We start from the raw sequence: 19430 nt of genomic DNA, 5'->3' as shown, positions 1-19430 counted from the left end.
TCAAGACGGCACTAAATATCAATATCAAAATTTTTTAATATTTTTATTTATATATTTATTTATATATGTGGAATAGCCTATCTAAGTTGCTCCAGCAGAGTTTTATTAGACTGAATAAGAGCAGAGACAGGACTGGGTTGTCCTGAGCACAGTCGGTGAGTTAACGGCAGCAGAGAGTCGGCGGTGCTGGGAGGATGCTGAGAGATGCTCCGATCTTCCGGCTCTCTCCCCCTGTGAACGCGTTCACGCCTGCCGGTGCAGAGTGAGATGCGCATGTGACGACAAAAGCAAACGCAGGACCCGGTTTCTCTCTCTCTCTCTCTCTCTCTCTCTCTCTCTCTCTCTCTCTCTCTCTCTCTCTCTCTCTCTCACACACACACACACACACACACGCACACTGCCATCAAGACACAGAGAAGATTTAACCCTCAGACGACATTTACAGGCTGATCAGACCTGAATATACCAGGTCTGCGCGGATTTAACTGCACGGAGGTAAGTGAGTGAGTCAGTGAGTGTGTGTGTGTGTGTGTGTGTGTGTGTGTGTGATGACAAGAGAGAGAGGCTGGCTTATTATCTCATGCAAGACCTGGACAGTTGCATCGGTCCTCCCACCGGTGTCTGCCTATTTATACGGTTAGAGATGCAGCCGTGGGTCGTGATAACAGGACGCGACAGAGGGATAGAGAGATAAACCACAGCGCGGTAAGAGACCCTGTGCTCGGTGCGGAGTGTTGCGGATGCCCGTGAGTGTGTGTTTGACCTAAATTATGCAATGATGGTGACATAGCCGCCGTCGCATGTGCTCCTTGTGCCTTCTTGGACGCAGGCTGCAAGGACAGTTGCTCGGAGTCGGGAGTGTAGTGGGAGGTTTGAGCCTGTGTGGCTCCATGAGGATGATGTGTATGTTGGTGTAACTCACTGCTACATCACTCAGCTCCTTCGTGTTGCCTGTGCTGCAGCAACATCCGCGCATGCAACCAATATGGACTGAGCTGGTTTGAAGTTCATTTCGTAACTGACCTGCAGGCTGCACAAGTTGCAAAGGTGTGGCTGTAGTAGTTGCAACCTGTCAAACAGAGATTAATAATGATAGAAAATGATTAGAAAACCCAAACTTGAAACGCATTTATATTATCAAGCATTGCTTCCAAATGAATTATACAGAGGCTGGTGGATTAAAGTGTACATAGTGTTATTTCACTGAACACAATGAATATAAAAAAAAAAGCCATATTTAGCCCACAATAGTCAGTGCACCATGTTCTAGACAAGTATGATCCACACATGCTGAAAATAAACCGAACACATTAGTGCATGAAAGGGTAGAAGACAGTAGCTATAATCTACCACAAATGAAGTTTAAAACTAGACCTGGGTTTTGGCATTTCTGTTATTATCTCATGGCTGTGGATTTAATTGTGTTTTACTCTCAATGTTTGGAAGATCTGTAGAGTAACTTTACGTCTGCTTTTAAAGAAATTGTGTTAAATCTGAAAGATACACAATAAAGCACACACATTTATCCACATTGTCTACTCTTGTATTTGCCACCATCATCTCACAAATATAAAACTGTGTTGTTAAACAAGTGTAGATGCCACATGATGCATTAAATGTTGTGCTCAATAATAATTCTACTCAGGCTAAAAGCTAAGAGCTGGAGGACTAAGTTTACATGTTCAGCACCATCTTTAAGTTGAGATAGTTTCATCATTGCTAAAGTTAAGAATGCTTAAGTCACTGACCTACAGTAGGCCTACATACTGCTGTTCTATCAACCATTAACTTTGTTAATTTGTAATGTTATTTATTTTATTGATAGAAAAGGTTGAAAAACACAAGACTAAAATCTTTGAGTAAATTCTTGTGAATTTGATGGAATCTCCTGAAATCCACCTACAGCAAGAGGCTCAATTTGGTGTTTAAGTTCTTGTAAAAATCAATTTTTAGGACCGTAAACACTGTGTGGTTTGTTAAATTGAGCAGTGGCATGGAAACACCAGTATCAACCTGCCAACTGGGGGCATGACATTCTCCAAACAGGGCAGGCAATGTGTGGAATCCCAGTGCTTTCATTAAAAAGGGTAAACAAGCCGATGACCAAAGACAACTGGTTGGCTTACAGACACAGGTCAGACAGGGGGAGGGAGGGAGCGAGGGGTGTAAGAGAAATGAGGCAGACTGTACTGGCAGCAGGGCGACATGGGAGTTTTAAGGGAAGTGAGCCAGAGTTTTGGGATACAAGACAAAAGCATTGTAGGCCATGTTTTGGTTAGTATGAAACTGGGGCAAGTGGGCACTGCTTGCTGTGGACAGTGGGTGATGTTTTGGCGGGAGTGTGTGTGTATGTGTCTGTTGGTGGTGGGTATGAAGGGGGAGGAGGAGCTCTGATGGTTTGGTCTGTCAGCATGCCAGGACCACATTCTCATCCTGCTGCCGTTGAAAGGGGTGGTAAAGACATAAACAGGCCCAGTGGGATTAGGGCCCACTCGGAGAAGTGATCAGGGGGGATTTGCTGCCCGGCGGGCACACAATGGCACTGTCGCGTAACACACAAACACACACTACACATGCTCACCGGCAACGTTTCACAACAGACCCAAGCCTACATAAATCTGATTAGAACTCCCTTTTGTTTGGGAAGCGGTACCAGGGTTAACAGAGGCTAGTCTCGCCGCAGGCCATGTTTGATAGGACAAGGGGTGTGTGAATGTTGGCGGGACGGCAAAGAGAAAAGCTGGGGGTATGTTGTGTTGTGACGGGTGTTTCCACGTGTGTGAAGCCCCAGACAGACAGGGAGGGTCATGGCTGTGTGTGGAAGCACAATAACAGGATGAATAAAGGTTTTTTTCCCCCCTCAATGCCTGTGTTTCTGAGTCAGCTGATGATGGTGGATGGAGACAAGATCTAAGCTAACATGAGACAACAACAACACTGGCAGACATAAAGACAGCAAGTTTTGTTTTCTCCTCAGTGCTGGCTCTGGCCCAGGCTGTAGCCATGCCTCTTCTGGAAGAGACCACTGTTCCACAAGACCACCCATCTACTGTTCCTGTAGTCATCATAGGTAAACTTATTGCTGTTAACCCCCTGAGCTTTAATGGTTGCACACCGTTACTTGACCCTTGGTCTACATTTTAAAATCTTTCTTGCTCTATCTTGTATCACAGAATGCTGTGTTCCCCGTTGTGATGGTAATCCACCATTTCCCAAACATTGGGTCTGTTTTCAGGCAACGGGCCATCAGGCATCTGTCTTTCCTACCTGCTGAGTGGATACAAGCCCTACCTAGATACGGCAACTGTCCACCCCAACCCAATACTGTACAGGAAACTGCAGGAGACCAAGCACCTACCTATCACTGAACAGGTAAAAACATCTAAAACTGCTTGAATGTGTACACATGACCACACAGTTACTCAGGTATATCATAAAAGGGATACTTTCCTACAGGATCTTGAATATTTGAGTGAAGGTCTTGAGGGGAGGTCAAGGAATCCAGTGGCTGTGCTTTTTGACACACTGCTGCACCCCAATGCTGACTTTGGCTACGAGTTCCCTCCTGTCCTTCAGTGGAGGAGGGACAAGCAACAACACATCCCACATCTGGTGCTGGGGAGGGCTACACCTGGAGGTGCTTGGCATGTAAGCTACAAGGTTTAGCCTTCCACACCGTTGTAACTATCCATATTTTCTGTAAATCTGTTTGTTTTTCTTCATTTTTTGACAAGACATTTTCTTCTACCAATCCTTTTCCTTTTCAGGCAATGGAAGGCTCCATGCTGACTATTAGTCTTGGCATCTGGATGGAACTTCCTGGCATCAACTACAGAGACTTGGCCAATGGGAAACGCAGGTAAAGACATCGAACAAGGTTGATGGCAAAGACATGGCTTTAATTCTGTGCTACCATATTCCTCATCATCTCTCTTCTCTCTCTAGGGATGTAACAAGTGACAGAGCTACCCCAGAGGAGATCTCATCCTATTACCGTAACTATGTGAAGCTAAAGGGCCTCCAAAAGAATTTCGTTGACAACACTTACGTGACCTCCGTCCAGAAACTTTGTCGGGGGCATGAGAGGGAAGGTCTGGAAAATGGGCATACTGATCAAGGAGACGTAAGGGTGGGAGATAGTGGGAATGAGGGCTTTGAGGGAAATGGAGTTGAGTGTGTAAACAGTGGAGGGGGGGGGGCTCTCTGGGAAGTAAGGGGATACCAACAGGTGCAGAATGATACTCACGTGCCCTTCTCTCTGTTTGCTGAGAATGTAGTTTTGGCCACTGGTGCATCTGATTCACCAATTCGATTAGGTGTAGAGGGGGAGGACCTACCATTTGTATTCCACAGTATCTCAGACCTTGGCTTGGCTGTAAGCCGGAGAAAGCTGGATATGAACTCTGATCCGGTTTTAATTGTAGGCGCTGGTTTAAGTGCTGCAGATGCAGTTCTGTGTGCTTGCAACAGCAACATTAGAGTGCTGCATGTCTTTCGTAAGAGCGTAGACGACCCAGATCTCATCTTCAAACAGCTGCCCAAGACCCTGTACCCAGAGTACCACAAAGTTTACAACATGATGTGCTCTCACTCCTACACAAATGTGGCTCCCTCCTCTGCTCCTAACAGATCCCAGGCAGTTAGCATTGCCTCATCAGTATGTGCCAAGATGTGCCCAAAGCCTCAACTTGCCTCAGGTAACATGGCGGGTAATGCCAATGTCAGCCTGTTTCCTGACTACACCAGTTTCCCAGAACACTGTGTGGTGTCCTTCCAGTCTGACATGAAGTGTTTGCTGCAGGGCAAAAACTCCCTCAAGGCATTCAAGATCTCCATGGTCCTGGTGCTTATTGGGACCAACCCGAACTTATTCTTCTTGAAGGGGCAGGGCCAGTACCTTGGTCAGGATCCAACAAAACCCATCTCGTGCAAGCAGAATCCCATTGACATCCACCCCTACACTTTTGAGTGTACCAAGGAGCCAGGTCTGTTTGCCATGGGCCCACTGGTGGGAGACAACTTTGTTCGCTTTTTGAAGGGTGGCGCTTTAGGCATTGCCTCCTGTCTGCTAAAGAGACTCAAGAAGAAAGGGACGCTCATCAGCAATGGAGGGAATGACTTCATTTGAAAACAAGGTGGAAAAAAGAGCAGCGCACGTTGGTTGTAGGGCACACATTTTAAGAGTTTTTACCAACGGATATAAAGGGGTGTGGCGATTTTAATATGTTTTAACCATTAATGCAGTGTTTTCTCATCAAAGCTTAGGCATTTATACAACTTTTTGAGACCAAAAAAGACAGTGGATGTAGACTAATTAGTTTCTAAAGAAACAAAGACAGCTTTTAAGAGTCTTGTCTGACTTCTTAAGAAGTCCCCAGAAGTCTAAGCTACTGTGTGCCAATGTTTTCTAGTAAATCTGTAACCTCATAACTGAATGGGACCTTATTTTCATCAGGGTTATTTATTCGTTCACCATGTGTCTTTCAATCCATTTACTAACTAATTTTACTTGCTGTCGTATCACAATTTAACTCAATTATTTCTAAATTTTAGGAGACAGAATACTAAAAAGTAGAGGTGACAACCATAATTCTTCAAGCAACATACAGTGTATCTTAAGTTATATCAGTCATGGGCCGTTGCAGAGCAATCTGTGGTCCTGCTTACAAACTTACAATGATCTGAACCCTATGCTACCTAACCATGAGTGGTGACTGTTTGCAATATGAGATGCACACCAGATTTATTCCAGAAGGTGTGAACTGAAAAGTCCATGTCTACGCAATGGTTTAAAGTTCCTGGTTATTCTGAGCCTACCATGTTGTTTGGGTTTTTTTCTTCATTTTTTTAACTTACAAGATTCTTCTTTTAGTTGCTATTGTAGTTAGTCGGAGCCATATACCTAAAAAAAAGTTAGAAAAGTCTAATAAATCCTTTTGCTTTGATTACACTCCTACTGAAAGGCTTTCTATGCAAATAATTTCACTTGCAGATCTGAATGTATTCTTGGGCACCCATTGCTTATTTTACTCTAGACAGCAAGCAAGGATTAAGTTGCTCTCACAAAAGTCATAGTCATCAAAGGGTCATTCTGGTGTTTTACATTTCTCTTCCATATTTATCTCCATATGAAAATCCACTTTGCATTTGTTTAGATTTGCATTCAGAACAATAGCAAATTTCACAGCACAAGAGGCTACTAATCCACAGTAATAATTTGATATTTTTTTCTTACGGATTTGATTTTTCAGAAAAACTATGAATAACTCTGCCATTTGGAAGACAATTTTCCATTCTGATAAATAAAAATATCTCACCAAATTAACCCATGCTTTAATCTTTGACCTGAAGGTTGCAGTTGTGATAACTGAGAGCTGTTTAACGTGATTTGTAGAAAATTGGATAAAACAAGAAACACCAGCATGGTCCTTTAACTTTAGCCTTTGAAGATATTTACCAATTACATTATGAGGAGAATATAGTGAAAAAGTCAAACGATTCTTGCCGTCATTATTTATTTATCTTGAAATCCATAATCACAACACTTATTGCAAATTTTCTTGTTACTTTGAATCCATATAGATACACAGAGAGAAGGGGCTTTAAAAAAAAGATAGAACAGGAAAAGCAGATTTGCAAAATAGCAATTTTTACAATCATACCATCCAAACAGTTTATTGTTTTATTTTTAGCAAACCAAATCTTAGCATCCACTTTTTATTTTCGTAATTACATTAGACTATTTTTAACATATTCTGGCTGTCCCTGTGAAGACTAACCATCTAAATTCCATCTTGAACCTATTCTTATGGCCCGTGTGCAAAACTGGATTCATATATCAGTATTTATTACTGATATATGAATCACAGTTTTTTCTTAATAATGTGAAACATTACACATAACTTTGTTTATATTACACAACAAAGCAATTTCCATGTCAGATTTCTCCCAAAACTGTCTCTGAGAGACACCAACAAGGTGTCAGTTCAAGTTCACAGGTAATTTTCCAATTCACGCTGACTTGTAGAACTATCTTTTTCATATCACCTGAATCTGTGTGTATCTATAAATTCTTTGACACAGCTTCATTGTAAACAATGACTACTGTTTTGTTAAGTGCCAAATAACAGTTTAGAGAGGTTAAGAGCAGTGACAGTAGCAATATATTTTACATTTCTGCTACATATTGCTTCCTTTCAGTCATTTAAACACCGTCTGCAAGAGTGTGTTGCCATATGAATCGTTTTGTTTTTTTTCGTGTGCCGCTCACGCACAAGTTTGTTTACTGTGATGTGACACTTTGATCGTTGTGTAGGGAAATTCTTCTTTTGCCCCCTTCATACAATACACTAGACAGAGTCAGTGTTGGTGGTGAAACATTACTAAATAATGTAAGTAGTCTCATTGCTTTTTCCACTAACAAAGTACTTCAACATATTACTGCAAGTTTTGGTTATCATGTTCATAACAGTTAAGGAAATGGAAATTGTTACTTGTGTTAAATATTGATTTTCAGCTGAATTATTCCTTGATGCTTTTTTCACTGACTTTTGAATATTGTTTTGATATAAATATAAAATATATGCATGAGGCATGAAGGACTGCCTAGCAGCAGCTGCTTTGAGCAGAAGAAAGAAAAGTGCTACAAGGTTTTAGCCAGAACACTAAAAACAGGACTGCAGAGGAGACTGGGCAACTTAAAAGTGGTGTGAACTCTTATTATTTTAAATTTACTATACACTGTCCACTGTCCACTACTGTCAACTCAGAGAGAAAATCTGGTTGCTTAATAAAGACAGGTTTTGACAGGTTTATTTGGTGCCCATCCATGTACTTTAACTTTTAATATGGACATATTGATTTTAGAAAGCAACTTGCAAGTATGTAGTTAAGTAGTAAGCAAAATAATCCTGTTGAAATTTAATGGAATCAACTGTGTTTAAGGCCAGTCTCCTAACTTTTTGCCACTCTGCTGCTGATGAAAGGAACAGACTTTTATTACTGCACAATTTATGCTTAATGCTGATTTAACTCTCAACTGTACATGGCACTTGTTGTGAATATGAAGGGGCATTTGGATTTCATCTACACAGAAAGGCCAACAGAAGTTTGGCATGACGACTACTTATCTGAAAAGTATTGGATCTGTAAAAGTGCCTAAAGGGTTGGCGATTGGAGATCGTTTAAGAAACTGTAACTCTTGAATCCATCTCAAGTTTCTAGTTCAGCTAAAACCAGGGAACACATTTGGTCTTAACTTCAAAACGAAGGAAAAGCTGCTTTCAGCATGTAGAGCTTTAATGCTCTCTTATTCAATTGAAGAGTTTTTAATGTTTTGTATGCCGTATTTTTTATTATTGACAAATAAAAACTGAGAAAAATCTCTGAACATGAGACTGTTTTGTTACATTTCTTGCTGTCAGTGACTTAATTAGTTGAAAGTATAGGGACACATAGATAGAACAGGAAGAATAGAAAACTAAAACTAAACATTTCTGATTATTTCAGCAGATATGAAGCATTAACTTCACGTTGTATCTATCAACATTATAGTTAAAATGCAGATAACAGGAGTTGTATTTGAAGTTGATTCTGGATTCCTTTTCTTATGGTGTTGATGGAGTTTGACAGTCTCTGAAATGAATACCCACTGCAGGACTTCAAGATGAAGGCATTTCATCTTCTCTTGGTAAGTTTGGTGGGGTTGTACCTAAACACACACACACATACACACACACAAACACACACACACACACACACACAAACGAGTTTATCTCATAAGTTTGTGCACGTTAGGATGGGCTTTTAACATTCTTCATGGATCATTCCTCAATGCCCTTAGAGGCATTTTGAACAAACAATAAAAACAGCCCAAATTAAGCGCTATAAAACATGGACAGTGTTTGAACAGCTCAAAGCAAACAGGCTTCCTATAAACCACGTCTGGAAACTTCGTTTAGACCTACCAAAAAAATACCGGATTGTTTTCTTAGCGGCAGAGTCTGTTCCCCGGCTACGCATGACTGACTGAGCATGAGTCAGTGATCAAACAGCTCAGCCTCAACACACACACACACAAAATCAATCTCAGACCGTCTCTTTTCTGCTTAGTCAAAGAAAACAAAGCAGCGGCAGCAGCGGTGGCAGCTTACATCACCTGTTACCCTGGCAACCACTGTGACGGAAGAATTACTACGTCCTGATTGGTTAAAATGAAGCTACAGAGGCCCCATGTCCATAATTCTCTGTTAATTATGTTGTCTGCACCTGATTCTAATGACCGAGGTTGGAAAGACTCTGTCGAATCTCTATTTTGACTGTGATACAGACTCAGGGAGGGACCGAGCAAGTCTACAACAAAGACACAGTGTAAATTAAAGGTGTTATTTACTTTACTTTTAATATGAATACATTCAACGGTTAACAGGGGAAAGTACTGTAGCTCTTTAGATCTTAGGTCTAAATCACAGTGGGAGCTACCAACTAAGAGACAGAATGAGGAACATTTATTTACCTTTAAACTACCTATAGTTTACACGTAAGTCATGCCAGGGTCCTCTCTTTTTCAGAACACCGCCAAAAAAATGTGACCGATCCTTCACAATTTATAAAACTTACAATGTTTTTTAGGGAAGCCGTGAGGGGGATAGCAAAGTTATCTCACATCTTCTGACAGAAAATGACAATGTCTTTCTCACCTGAAGAGGTCATCTCCTACAGTCTCGTCCCGTCTGCTCTGTCGCTCCTCCTGAAGCAAACACAAGCTCAAATGGTAAACGGAGAGCTCGGACAGATCACAGACAGATAAGACAGACAGAACATGACAATAATTACCTCAGCTGCATCTTTCAGCCATTCATCCAGATCAGAGTTCTTGCCTCTGTTGTGAACCAGCAGATCAGACCCTCCAATGACGTGGGGTGAGCCCTCTGCACCTGGCACTTGGTTCTGTAAATAGGCACACAGGGAAATTCAAACAAAAAAGACAATTATCCAGTACGATCCTGTAGGTGGAGCAAATTTTGTTGTGATTTCGTTTTGGTGCTTTGTGGTGAGGCTGAAGGTTGACTTTGGACATAATGCGTGTGTTGGAGATGATGCTTCTTATCTGGCTGTCAGCATGCTGAGCATCTCATTAACTCACAAAAAAATGTACATGTGTCTCACACATAATGGGTTAAAATCATGCTTTAATCATCCACTTGACTGCCTGGAATTGGATGTTCTACACCCTACCCATGGATGAGGGCACATTTTGGCCTTTTTAAAATTGATGTAATTAAATTTTTAGCACTCAAAAGATGAGCTGTATAATTAGTGGAGGTCAAGATATTTAGACTATACTGTATCTGTTGGCATAAATACAGCTACAAATATTGCATAGTTTACAGTGAGTGCTAATTTCAGCTGAGAATTGTCTAAGTTGCATTGTAATCTGACCTTGCGGAAACATTTGTAGTTCTTTGCGAAGCCGTTTCCTAGCACCTGCTTTGGTTTGGTTTTGGGAGGTGCAGTCACAGTGAGAGATCGAAATTCCACTAACACCAGGTTTTTAGGAAGGTCTTCATCAATCTTGAACTCCTGCAAAACAGCACATCAGTAATTGAATTCTTGTCAGGTGGACAGTTAATATTATTTGTAGAACAGATACATTTTGTAGAATATCAAAAACAAACACCATGAAAGTGATCTAAACAACAATAACACGGTGTTCAGGCAGATTGGTTTACACCACATTTTGCTTACATTATTCCTGATCCAACTATAGCACCCATCCACTTTACACTATACAGAAGCTGACTGATACTGGATTCTTGAGGCCAAGACCTATATGAATCAGCATCACATCAGCTTATATTTGTTTTAACATAAATGTATAAAATAAACAAACATTTTAGATAACGACCTCTTGATTTGGCTAAAAGAAAAAGACATGTCACAAAGTACACAAAGTATTGAGTGAGACATTTTACAGTTTAAATATTAACTTGTCAGCTCAGTAATGTTTTTAAATGACCTCAAATATATCTTTGACAATTCTATACCGTCATTTCTCATGACCTGGCCTTATATCTGCATTGTGTCTGCTTAGGCCCAACTGACTTGTTCAGGCAGCTTCATCTGAATCCCACAGTCCGCTCCAACCATCATCACTGTTAATCTAGTTAGAATGGTCTCTTAAGCACTGGACAGACAGGAGACATCAAAGAAAATGCAAACAATTAAATTGTTCTTGAATACCAGTAAACTCTGAAATTTGAGTTGATGCCTAGAGATAAAACCAATGACAAGCTGGAGCTGCCAATTAACAAGTGTCTTTATTCACCTTAATTCACTCAGCGCTTCCTTTCTGTCCAGAGCTTTCAGGTTCATAAAAAACTGAGATGGCCCATGTTCACAAATATATAAAACTAGAAAATACAGCATGTAGATATAGATAGAAGCTTATTCAACGGGAGGAAAAGAAATAAAAAGTGCCACAGTTACAGCTTTTTCACAGGACTTACTTGGACCTCCTGTTTGATCAGAGCTGGTTTCAGAGGGGTTTTAGCCTCTTCTTTAGGCTCGCAAATATCTCCTTTGAGTAGCTCTAAGTCCTAAAGTGAAACAAAATTGGATATAAAACCACAAAGTGAAGCAGACGATGAAAAAAAGAGTAAATGTTCTTTCCTCACCTCAATGAAAGAGGCCTCGTCATCTTCAAAAGGCAGTATGTTTTTACTTTTGCTGGCAGATGACATATGCAGAGGTTTGCTGGACTCATGATTAGTTGTCCTGTATTCTGAAGGATCAACCGGCTCTGTCTTGATGGAGATAATATGCTGTTCAGATTTTTGGTTGTGGTTCTTATGGGAACCTGACCCTTTTTCCCAACCCATCAGTGGCTGTTGGTTGGTTTCACTGTCTTCTACATGGAAGCGTTGCCTCTTGCTTGAAGACAAAGCCTCCGCTGTATTTAAACCTTGTTTCTGTTTAGTTGAACTTTGCCCTGTTAACTGTGCTTGCTGGCCTTGATTGCCCAAGGGTTGCTCATCAAAGAAATCCATATCTTCAGACATTATAGACTCTAGTTCCTCCAACTTTATCTCTTCTTCCATCTCCTTCCTCTTTCTACTCTGTGGCTTCTCCTGGGCAGTGTGGGAGACCCGGTCTGACCTTCCTGTGAATAGATCTATTCCTGACCCCACTGGAGTCTGGGATGTGGCTGAAGGGAGTCTGTCAGAACGTGAGTATGTTTCTTTGGACGTGACTGAGGTGGTCGGCGCCTTGATACTGCTGATGGATGATGCCAGTACAGGCCGCTTTGGCTCTGACATAACAGTGGAGAAATCATCATCCAAAGGCCTTGAAGAAAAGATGAAACAAAGAAATGTATAAGAAGTGACTTTCAGCCAGTGCAAGACGGTTTCTCCCAAAACATGTTACAGCTGATACATCTTCATGTCATTCTTCATTTCACTGATATGAAAATTGATTTCCTGAAACTTGAACATTAGATGATCCATTAAATGAAACATTAGCCATCCATCCACCCATCCATCCATTTTCTAAACTGTTCAGAGTTGCAGGGAGTACACATAATGGCTGCTTTTATTGCAGTCAGTCAAGGGTATGCTTACTGTCATTGAGTCAGCAGTTTTGCATTAACTGAACATTAATGGAAGTCATCACTGCAAAACATACAAAACACTGGTTTTGTCGTCTAATTGCCGTAGGAGCCGATGTTTACCTTTTCTTGTTGACTGGCTGGAAGAAACTGGTCAGCGTTGATTGTTTCTGTGGGGAAGTTTGTGCAGGGATTCTTGGTTTCTGAGGAGACTGCCTCTGAAAGAATGTCTTCATGCCACCATTGGTCCTAAAAGGGGATGGCTGGGACCTAATGCCACTACTCGCCTCACCTGAAACTGCAAAAACAATTTCTTACAGCATTAGAGACATGCAGCTCTTGTAATGAGTGAATTCAAGGGGTAGTTTGACACTTTGGGAGATTCGCTTATTTGCTTTCTTGCTGAGAGGTAGATGAGAAGGTTGACACCAATGCACAATGTTATGAACTCTTTGGAATAATATATGTAAAATTTACTATAGGCAAAAAACATGGTTGAAAAATTGAGGAGGAGGTCTAGAAACTATCTGTTGTTCATCATGACAATAATTAACAGTAACAACACAGATTTTTAATTGAAAAAGAAAGTAGAACACTAGCATCGGCCTGGTATCGATGTCTCTTATGATTTACAGTATCAGAATCAGTATGGGGAGAAAAAAGACACATCAGTGCATCTCTAATTCATTCTTGCAGCTACCTGTCAGTTTGGATTCAGGCTTCTTTCTCAGTGACTCTGTGCTGTCAACAGCGTTGAACGATGAGTTCATTGTATCAGCCACAATGCACTGAGCAGACCCCCTCTCAGCTATGACTTTGGATCCCTGATGCTGACTGGTGTTCTCCTTTTGCTTCTTCTCAGGAGTTTCTCCTACTGCTGTCAGCCCTGTCACCTCACATCGCTCTGGCCTGGCAAACACATAAAATTACACAGATCAAACAGGCTTTTCTGAAATGGACAGAAGAATGCAAAGTTTGGACAACGTTATCACGAGACTGATGTGTGTGTGAGTGTGTTGCCACCTTTCAGATGCCTCTGTGTTCGCTGCGTATACTGTGATGTTTTGAGATGCTGCAGGTAACACAGTCTCATCCACTGTCACGTTCTGTGACAGTGAAGCACTTGGGATTCTGGGTTTCACTTTTGGTACTGACTCTAGAACACAAAGGTAGAAACAAATCAAAGAAAAATGTTAACACAAGAGCAAAAATAAGAATACAGGAATCCATCAGTGCTTTCCTGTCTGGTTGCCCACCTGGGTCTGACATTTGACTGGATGGATTGCAGTATTTGTCACAAGAAGCGTAGATGGCAGCCAAACCAATCTCAGACTCAGTGATGACTCGAAGGCCTTTTCTGAGTCAGTGGAAAAAGGAGAAATGCCAGAGAGAGAGAGTTTAAAAGTGTTCCCAAGTCACTCACTGACCTCGACAAGAAAATGACCAAAACACACTTCTGAGTAATTTTGTGCAAACCTTTGAACAATGTTCTTCACAGAGTTTGCCCACTCTGTGGTAGAGGAAGTCAGCTGAGCTTGGGAGCTGCCTGTTGTAACATCAACCACACAGCTCCGTGGAGACTTCAGTAGGTCCTGGGGCAGAGAGCCCTCCTCCAACAGCTGGCTCTTGCCTCTTCCTAAACTCACTGCTGCACTCAGACGCTTCAGCTGCAAATACCACAGAAGAGCAGTAATGTTAATTTGCTTGTAGGATTAGAGGGACAGAGAGACAATGACAATGAATTTCTTATAGTTTCCTTCATTTAGTTTTGTGCTTGTTGAAGCTGAATGTCTCTTCCACTGTTGGGCTAACTGAAGGCCCAAGACTTCCAGTGATCCATAAATATTTTAGTTATTATAAAAGCTTTTGTTCCAGAGGATATACTGTAGTGTTGTTGTGCTAATGTACACTGGATGAGTGTGTGGAAGTCATTTTACATAAGAAATGTTTTCAAATGTCCATAAAACATCAGGCTTCACTTTATACTGTTGTGTCAATAAGGCCAAGCAAGACAGTACATATACAGTCTGCTGTCCCTGATGAGGTTTCATTATCCACACATGGCCTCTGGTGCACCTGTCCTCATCTGGAGGTTCAGGTTTGCATCCATGTGTGATTCATAGCTGTGATATTCTTCAGTGGCAAGCATGAAGTAAAGACACACCAACAAAATGCTGAAATGATTAATCAATTAATTAATCACTTCACTGAAAACAATTTAAATTTAATTGCAAAACTTAAATGAGCTTATGATTTTAGTCAAATTAAATAAAATACCCTGGATTTGTTGTTCATAGTTTCAGAAGGGCAAAGACTGTATTTACCTGCTTTACTTTATTTTGTTTTTAAATAAACATTCACTTTTTTTTTTGCTTGTTGATGAGACTATATAAATAAGCATATTAATTTAAAACCTTGAAGTCTGAAAATGTTTTTTTTTTTTTTTTTTTTTTTGTAGACAAAACAAGTCTACAAGTAATCTAGAAAATAATCAATAGTTCCTATAAGAGTGAAAATAATCATTAGTTGCAGCTCTTGTAAAAACTCTACTGGAGCAGTGACTCTCCCCAAGGATCCCCAGGCGGCCGACTGCCTGGCAACTGATATTCAGCTGATAAACATGAAGCTCATAAGATCATGTGACTTTCCATCATTTTTTATGACTTAAAAACAAGCAGGGTCATGGGCAATTATACAGCCAATAACAAGTACTCATTTCTATAACTCTCTGGTTATTTAGTGGTTTTCAGAGCACAACAACATTATTAGATTATCACAAAGGAAGAAGTAGACAAACCTGTTTGGCACTGAGGAATATGAAGGTCTTTTCAATGAAAAGCTGTTTGCGAACTGGAATGACTCCAAGGTTAACATCCTCTTTACTCAAGCTGGGCTCATCAATCTCAGGGATGAAACTTAAAAACAAAGAACGGCACAGATTAAATACTGTTTTGCTCAGTGTGGCTGATGTGTATAAATGGGGAGAGATTGTTTTGTACCTCTCAGGTTTTGGAGGTGGCAATTTTCGCTGAACAGCGTTGTTGAGCTCTGAGAAGAACTCTGGCTTCACAATGGGACAACAGCACAGCAGAGCAGAAATTGTCTAATTAGGACAACACACAAGCACATCAGCATTTATTCAGGGACAGATACATCATATGTCACATTGAGGATATAAAGTCAGGTTCTAACCTTGATGGTGACTTTAACAGAAGGCATGGCCAGGTGGGTGCAGTCCTGAGTCCATGTGTTGACCAGCTTTCCACCTAAAGCCAGCAGGGCCTGAGAGAGTGATGCCTTACCATCGTTGTCCAAACATGATGAACACACAACTGGCTTCTGATGGTCCACACTGAGGCAAGAAAAAAAAACAAAACAAAACAATGAGAGAGACACACAATGCAATATTTTTAGAATGAATTTGTGTTAAATGCATGCTGTATTGACCATTTAATGAGTTTTGAGGAAATAAATGAAGTGATGGCACCAGTCAGTGATTTCAAAAAACAGAATCATTGTTCTATGATGTAAAACACAACAGACCTGGTCTTGTTTCTGTTACATACCTGAATTTGCTCTCAAATGCCCCAAATGTTACATTGTCCCCCGGCCTCAAGTTCACCACTGTGTTCTCTGTCACACGCTGGCTGTTAACAAAAGTGCCATACTTGGAGGTGTCCTTCAAAGTCAGGGTCTAAAAGTAAAATACGTGACGAACCCATGAAATCGTTCATTCATCAAACAAACCATCCTACATCTTTCTGTTCAATTATTCATGTGCTAACGAGAAACCCTTCAGTTAAAATTAAGCCTGAGATGGAAATGTATCCCTGGCTCAGAAAATCAATTAAACCTTAAGTGTAACAACAAATGGACAGGACTGCATCAGGAAATGTGTGTATTTGGATAAACATGGCTTGTGATGATTTTAATATAAAATACATTAATGATAAAAATAATGTAAATAATAACCATTACAATCAAGAAAAAAAGTGGAGCCTGTACAGTCACATTTCCTTAAAACAACATACAACTCCATCAAAAACATTACTGCCCTTAACCTTTGAATTTTAAGATTGCATTTTCATGAAAGAGTCAGAGAACAAGAAGAACAACATGTATCAGTATTTATCTGTTTTCTGTTTGTTTGTTTTTTTACTGAAAATTGTTGTAAAAAATACACTTGTGTATGTTTACTTTGCATTATTTTATGCAACAACAGCTGCACAGTTTTAAATAACACCATAATATTTATTTTACACTTGTCAGTGACCACAGTTATTAAGTATAGTGCTTATCCACTTATGTAAGACTGGTGCAACAGCACCACCTTCTGCCATTACATAGGTAAATATTTTTCAAATGAGATCATATTACTCATGTACTTGGCACTTGGTTAATATGGACAAATTAAAATACTGATAAAACTGCAAACTATTCACACCAATATGAGACGATCTACTATTCAAACTGTACGTACTGTAACGATTACATAAACAAACTAATGGTCATCACGTGTATCTGTGATAACATAAAGTGAAAACAACATTTTTAATCAAATCTTACTTTGTGTGAGCTCTTAACTGGTATTTGTTCTTTAGCACTAATTAATACCACAGAAAATTATATCAAAACCTTTACAGCATGAGGATATGATCCCATCCAAAGACAGAAACTGGTAATATTAAATTAATCCCAACCTCAAGTTGCTGTTTGTGATGGCTGGTGATCGTTAGATAGATTTTCTACAGAATAATACTAATGGGACACTTGGCTTAAAGCCGAGACAGCAAAGGTGGCTGCATTACAATGTTGTTGGTTCTGGAGGGTTATCGGTAGTCTGTCTCCAGTCCTCTCTACACACCTCAAACTAACTAATAAAGTCACACACTATGACATTTTCAACTAAAATTCTTGCTTTGTGCCAACTTAATACTTATTGTCTCTAGACCCCAACATGTAGTCAGGTATTTAGCCATAAAACCCTGAGCATATGGCTCAACAGAGGAGAAATCATTATGCTGCTGCAGTGCTTTGAGCATTTTCTAAGAATGTTTTAAATATGCTTTTTTCTGCCATGAAAAGTTGGCACCATTTGAATCCATTGTACCAAAAATGATCATATCCTCTGTGCATACCCCTCAGCTGCACAATTTTATATAAGGATTAAACTTGGGTGTATAACAACAGGATTTTCTCATTAGAGTTGATGCTATAGATTCCAGCTAGGGAGACTTATGCTTCTATATGTTTGGAGTTACTGATTTAATAGTCCAGTGTCCTTGGAAGATCAAAATATTTCAGTTGTTTAAGCACAACACACTCTGCTGCACAACAGTCCATGTAAAGAATGAACTATATGGTAACTTTCTGGCCATATCATCCCCTCATTTGTCATCTTTCTCTCACCTGGTCAGTAGCAGTGAGGTGAGCATGAGCCCTGCTGATGGACTGGTCATTGGTAAGAAGGATGTCACAGTTCTTGCGTCCCACCACATACTCTTTACTGGTGAGAAGATAGTGGGTCTCACCTGCGGGTGACAGACGGCAGTTATCAACTGTTCAATGCAGAATTTAAAAATAACAAGCTAGGCTAGCTGGTTGGCGTGCCAACTTCAATCAAAGAAGAGATGTAATAGAGACAAGAGTTAACATTGGTGTTGCTTTCCACCGCTGGAGATAGCTCAGGGAAAGTAAAGGAATAAAGTTTGATGCTGAACTCACAATGTTTCTTCAAGACTGGTAAGCAGGCAGCTGTTAATGGTAACATTGGCCATGTAGCAACAGAGAAACTTACAAACACCTCCTTTAATATCTAATCAACATGACACTGTATGTCCTCCACTGTATGCTTCAATTTCAATAGTCTATTTTAAATATGTTCAAGTATTATGTCATTATATATGCAATAAAATGTAGAGTTGGTATACAGCACTGTGCACTTTTCAGCACTTAGATTCTTTTCTATCATGTAATACAATCAAAGAGGCATCTGATCGGCCCAAAATTCATTCCCCATCATGACAACTACCCCAAACATACAGTGTGAGTAATAAAAAACTTATGTTATAGACAAGGAGAGCAAGGAGTCCTGCAACAGATGGCCCTGATCTCAATATCATGGGGTCAGTCTGGGATCACATTAAGAGACAGAAGACACTGAGAAAGCATAAATAAGAACTGTGGCACGGCCATGAAATAAGAAAAAATAAATAAATAAATAAAACAACAAAACTTCACACGACTAATGCCATGCCTCTACACCTAAAACATCTAATCTCAACGGACATTTCAGTAACTGTTAACGAAATCCTAGACTATTTACATGCAGCCAACTGTTCATTTTCTACATTTACTTGTTTTAATTACAAACGCCTGCACACAATGACAAAGTTGATTCAAGAAGTGCACTTAACCAGCTAGCTGTGTTAGCTAGCTGGTTAAAATCTCAGCCACGAATGTCAAAGTTACCTCCAGGCTGCAACGGTGTCAGTATCCACATTTTAGCGTTGTCTGTTGCTTTTTAATGAATTAAAACCATCTGCAAGTCAGTAGGAAGACAGCAATTCAAAACTACCACTCCATTTGCAACAACTATCAACAAGGTGGACACTTTCAACGCGCCACCGAGTGACGTACAAGCTCTGCGACGCTGCTGCCTTTTCAAAATAAAAGTCACAGTCATCTCATGTCAGTGAACCTATCCCAAATTACACTACAGTATGTGATTTATGTAATAGTGTACATTTCTAGAAAGGAAAAAGGAAAAACAAAATGTCTTCAATCATGCTGGTGCCATAAAAATCTCCATTTCCAAGCACTC

At 40.2% G+C, this 19430-nt stretch overlaps 2 protein-coding genes across 3 annotated transcripts; one reads left to right on the top strand and one right to left on the bottom strand.

Annotated features, from left to right (window-relative positions):
* The first annotated feature begins 200 nt into the window (after nucleotides 1-200).
* osgin2 (oxidative stress induced growth inhibitor family member 2) lies at nucleotides 201-8394 on the top strand. Of its 2 annotated transcripts, none has more exons than XM_071469749.1 (6): nucleotides 201-495; nucleotides 2978-3070; nucleotides 3236-3372; nucleotides 3457-3648; nucleotides 3768-3859; nucleotides 3946-8394. In XM_071469749.1, exons 2-6 carry the CDS (start codon nucleotides 3004-3006, stop codon nucleotides 5126-5128), a joined length of 1671 nt encoding a protein of 556 aa, XP_071325850.1. In that variant the 5' UTR covers nucleotides 201-495; nucleotides 2978-3003; the 3' UTR covers nucleotides 5129-8394. The 2 variants fall into 2 exon arrangements, with proteins under 2 accessions (XP_071325850.1, XP_071325849.1); XM_071469748.1 differs by lacking the exon at nucleotides 201-495 and adding an exon at nucleotides 520-705.
* Nucleotides 6494-19237, bottom strand: nbn (nibrin). The gene is made up of 17 exons (XM_071469747.1): nucleotides 19079-19237; nucleotides 18017-18138; nucleotides 16174-16301; nucleotides 15800-15959; nucleotides 15607-15710; nucleotides 15405-15522; nucleotides 14084-14274; nucleotides 13864-13964; nucleotides 13631-13763; nucleotides 13308-13516; nucleotides 12731-12905; nucleotides 11676-12345; nucleotides 11508-11597; nucleotides 10441-10581; nucleotides 9835-9948; nucleotides 9699-9748; nucleotides 6494-8710 (listed from the first exon to the last, which is right to left on the bottom strand). The coding sequence occupies exons 1-17, from the start codon at nucleotides 19107-19109 to the stop codon at nucleotides 8677-8679; spliced, it is 2571 nt and encodes an 856-aa protein (XP_071325848.1). The 5' UTR covers nucleotides 19110-19237; the 3' UTR covers nucleotides 6494-8676.
* Nucleotides 19238-19430: the final 193 nt, after the last annotated feature.

Source organism: Trachinotus anak, unplaced genomic scaffold (assembly GCF_046630095.1).
Source record: "Trachinotus anak isolate AG129_WGS33_773 ecotype Australia unplaced genomic scaffold, CSIRO_AGI_Tana_v1 ptg000032l, whole genome shotgun sequence".
Lineage (NCBI taxonomy): Eukaryota > Metazoa > Chordata > Actinopteri > Carangiformes > Carangidae > Trachinotus > Trachinotus anak.
The sequence above is the reverse complement of the archived record's forward strand: the minus strand, read 5'-3'. Positions and strand labels throughout refer to the sequence as shown.